The sequence below is a fragment of the Pygocentrus nattereri genome, chromosome 23 (genome assembly GCF_015220715.1).
Source record: "Pygocentrus nattereri isolate fPygNat1 chromosome 23, fPygNat1.pri, whole genome shotgun sequence".
In the NCBI taxonomy this organism is placed as follows: Eukaryota; Metazoa; Chordata; class Actinopteri; order Characiformes; family Serrasalmidae; genus Pygocentrus; species Pygocentrus nattereri.
In genome coordinates, this window is record NC_051233.1 from 18,917,367 (window position 1) to 18,921,191 (window position 3,825).

Below are 3,825 nucleotides of genomic sequence, written 5' to 3' on the forward strand. Positions count from 1 at the left end.
AAGATCCTAAGAAAAAGTCTTCATCAGATTCATGACATTCTTAAACTGCAGAACTGTTCACAATTTTGTGCTCTTGAGTTTATGCAGATTCTGTTCTTACCTAAGAACAAACCCCAAATAAAAATAAAAAAAAACATTGGTGAATATGAGAATGTTTGTGAAAACTGTATATGGTTTTTAAGGAGACATTTATTTTTACGCATTAGAAGGATAAGGAATTTACTGGATTGTCAGCATTACATAAAGGCATCCGCCCATGTACTGGGCAGCCATTGTTTGGCTCTTGATGTTGTTTACAAGGGAACTGCATTCTCTTTGGCTGATTGAGGAGTGAGGGCACATTCTGTTCCAGCCCAACCAGCAAGCTTGCAGTTACTGTGGTGAGGCAAAGAGCACTGAGATGTGACCAGATTACAGAGGCCATTGAGAGAACAGCTCTATCACCAGTGCATCTATTGTCATCTGCCAAGAATTTGCCATTCTCCCTGCAGAGCTATTAATACGGATAACTTTGCATCATTGTGTGTATGTCAGACCGTAGCATTGGGGTGAAAGCTCTACCTCACCCTTTTGTTGATGCTTAGCGCTTGGATAACTGAAAGTTCGTCACAAGGGCAAAACAGACTACCGCAATATAAAAAGAGCAGGTACTGTATGTTGAGAAACTCAGTGTTGTAGAATACATTAGGCTTCCTAAGCTACAGCATTAACATATGAGAAGCTTTTGCTGTAGCTTATAACTACAGGATTCATCTGAGCAACTGACTTCAAACATGCCTCGTCCTTTATTCAAACGGAATGGCAGCTGGGACTTTACCAGAGACTGGCCCAAGTCAAGCCTTTTAGATCAGTGCACTGGACCACCCTTTTTTCTTAATTCAGGCGAAAATGACTGGCTGGATTCAGCAAGGAAAACACTGGAAACATCGCCTTGGCCTGGATTCCTGTGCTTCCCTCTAGTATCTCCTGTTTGCCAAGAAATCTCTCCTTCATCTGGAGTAGGACAACAAAGGCAGAAAGTGTCACAAGCCGAATGTGACAGCAAGACCTGGAAGATCTCTCTGGACGTCAGTCATTTTTGTGCAGAGGAGATCGGTGTCAAAACTAATGAGGGCTACTTGGAGATAACAGGTAAGTAATGACATTTACTCTTTGGTACTGGAAACAATTTTAAAACCTCTTTTGTGATGAGGGACATCTTTTTTTTTATCTGAATCGTCTGCTTCCACTGCTTCACAAATAGATTCTAAACTGATTGAATGGTCTTTTCACATAGTTTCACAATTTTTATTAAACAATTGAAATGCAAACAAAAACTCTGTCAGTGTTTTTGATGTGAAATGGTGCCTTTTGCTCTAAAAGCATATCAGAAACTGTCATAAAACAATTCCTCAGGCATAATAAATACTGTTGTGAAAATTTCTGTATCAGTAAGTTTTCCTAGCCCGGAGTATTATCCATCAGACAGCTATGAATGATTTGTTTACATATTAATACTGTAGTCATGCAGAATTTTGGAATAATCTTTAGAACAGCCCTATGAGATGGATGCTGTGTTTTAAATAGTTGCACTTCAATCTTTGAAAATGCATCAGGATTTTGAAGGTATCTTCATTTTTTCTCAAAGGGAAACATGAGGAAAGACAAGATGAACATGGAATTATTTCCAGAAGCTTTACAAGAAAGTACAAGTAAGACCAACATGTTGTGACCCATAACTTTTCAGTGCTTGTTTTGTTCCCTGTCAGATTTTGTGGGCTAATGAGTACTTCAAAGTGGGTTGCCATGAATTATTACTCCAATGGGGCAGGTCGCCTGCTCCCCAAATTGTTTTGTCTGTCATAGTTATAGACTGTTTCATTTGTCTTCACTTCATCAGGCTGCCAGCAGAGGTTGATCTGCATCAGATGAGTTCTACACTTTCTCCAGAAGGGATTCTTTCAGTGGAGGCACCTTTTGGTGCCTTTTCAATCACCTCCTCGACAGAGACAGTTATCCCCATCCAGATGCAGCAGAAGCAGTAGGTTTATTCAAGCATGTAAGGGTGACCAGCATTATTGCTTGAACATTTCTGAAGTGTGATTTTGTGAATTCATTTCTGTAGTGTTGACTTTTTTTCTGCTTTGTCTGAAAACATTTGAACTAACTGTTTGGGTACTAAACAGACGTAACAATCATTGTGTATACATCAGAATTATTTATAACCATCTGGACATATAAATTTCATATTCTAAATATTATAAAGTTATAATTAACATATTTTATCTTAATTTTGTAGTGTAACATACCGGATTACTGTAAAGGTGTTATCAATGTTAATATTATACCTTTTATTTTCAATAAAAACTGTTTGATTACAAAACATGTGAATTATTTTTATATCCTCAATAATATACCTATAACAAGTATCAGTGCTTAATGTATTTCAATAAATCTACGTTGTATGTTGTGTAATTATAATTCCATTACAGTTGTGGTCTGACCAGCTCCCTCAGATATTCCATCTGAAGCGCTGAGGACACGAGTCACGAGTCACTTTAAACTAATGCATTGTACTATATCTCTGTATTGTTCAGTTTTGTGCCTGAGTCATGGCAACTTGATGTGCCTTGCATATGCCGCAGAACAATTTCTCTATGAGATGTAAAGATGAACTAATTTTACAACTATCTAATAAGCTTGCAGTGGCCAGCAGAGGTCAGGTCCCTGCTGTGGGAATGCTTGGAACTTTAAACCAATGAAAAAAATTGTCCATAAACTCCTTAGGACACATTGTTCACAGTGAAATGAACTCATACTCTTGAAAATGTAAGGATGACTTTGCTTACATATTCACACAGTGGAGATTAATTGTAATTTGTGAAATCTAGCACAATTGATAACATGCCAATTAAAATGTAATGCCCATTAAAACATTGATTTAATTTTGTGCATTTACATATATTTTAGTCATAAAAAAAATCAACCAATGCGAAACTGTAAATCTAAACATACATGCATACTTATATTTTTGTGTCTCTAGCTGTCTCTCTTTGAATTATTCATGACACTGTGTGATGCTTGCCTATCTAACTGCTATAGCCAGCCTTTGTCATCAGGATGGGAGAATCTCATGTTAAGGATAGGCCAATTTACACTTTTAGCTGGAAGAACCAGGAAATAAACTGCTTTATACCAACATTACCCAGCATTCTATGAAGTTTGCTGCTAGCAGGCTAATGATTGCTTACCTTCTGCGTGAGACCATAAACACAACATCACATACTTTAATCATCTGACTTGCAAAATATAATGAAAAATACTGTGTTGGGTTTGCAGAGGTTATGTGAGACTGCTACACTATTCTGAGCTCCACACTGGGATTGCAGAAGCTGGATGAGCTGTTTCTATCATACGTTTCACAGCTGAACAAAAGGCACAATGTTGGTCCTGTTTTGACTTTGCTGTTTTTTCAGGCTGCACAGCTAAACACAGTGGAAAGAATGTGAAGGATGGCGTCCACAAATTCCTGGAGAAACAAGATTAATTGTTTTTCCTAGTTGTAGATAAATTTGTGCTCCCTTAATTCTGTTGACTATTTTTTGCATATTGAAAGACTATTTGCTTTCTATTTATATGGTTTAGGGATGCCTCTATAAAATGTCTCTCTACACAGTACATTCTCTCTGCATATGATTAAGGATAATAATTTGACTGCATCACATATCAGCATCATCATATCTTCTCACCTGTGAACACAAACTGTCCAACTCTGCATGCAAAATTTGGTATCATGGTAATAATTGGGTTTAGATAGAAATAAAAAGAAGAAAGAATGTATGAATA

The 3,825-nt window shown here is 37.2% G+C and overlaps 1 protein-coding gene across 1 annotated transcript; it reads left to right on the plus strand.

Annotated features, from left to right (window-relative positions):
- The first annotated feature begins 339 nt into the window (after positions 1-339).
- Positions 340-2,311, plus strand: hspb15 (heat shock protein, alpha-crystallin-related, b15). The gene is made up of 3 exons (XM_017697051.2): positions 340-1,131; positions 1,628-1,691; positions 1,880-2,311. The coding sequence occupies exons 1-3, from the start codon at positions 774-776 to the stop codon at positions 2,022-2,024; spliced, it is 567 nt and encodes a 188-aa protein (XP_017552540.1). The 5' UTR covers positions 340-773; the 3' UTR covers positions 2,025-2,311.
- Positions 2,312-3,825: the final 1,514 nt, after the last annotated feature.

Excerpts from the sequence above, each read along its gene's own strand:
- hspb15 (XM_017697051.2), top strand. The coding sequence starts at position 774 with ATGCCTCGTCCTTTATTCAAACGGAATGGCAGCTGGGACTTTACCAGA. Across the intron at positions 1,132-1,627 it reads GGGCTACTTGGAGATAACAG|GGAAACATGAGGAAAGACAA; the intron begins GTAAGTAATGAC and ends TTTTTCTCAAAG. Across the intron at positions 1,692-1,879 it reads AGCTTTACAAGAAAGTACAA|GCTGCCAGCAGAGGTTGATC; the intron begins GTAAGACCAACA and ends TCACTTCATCAG.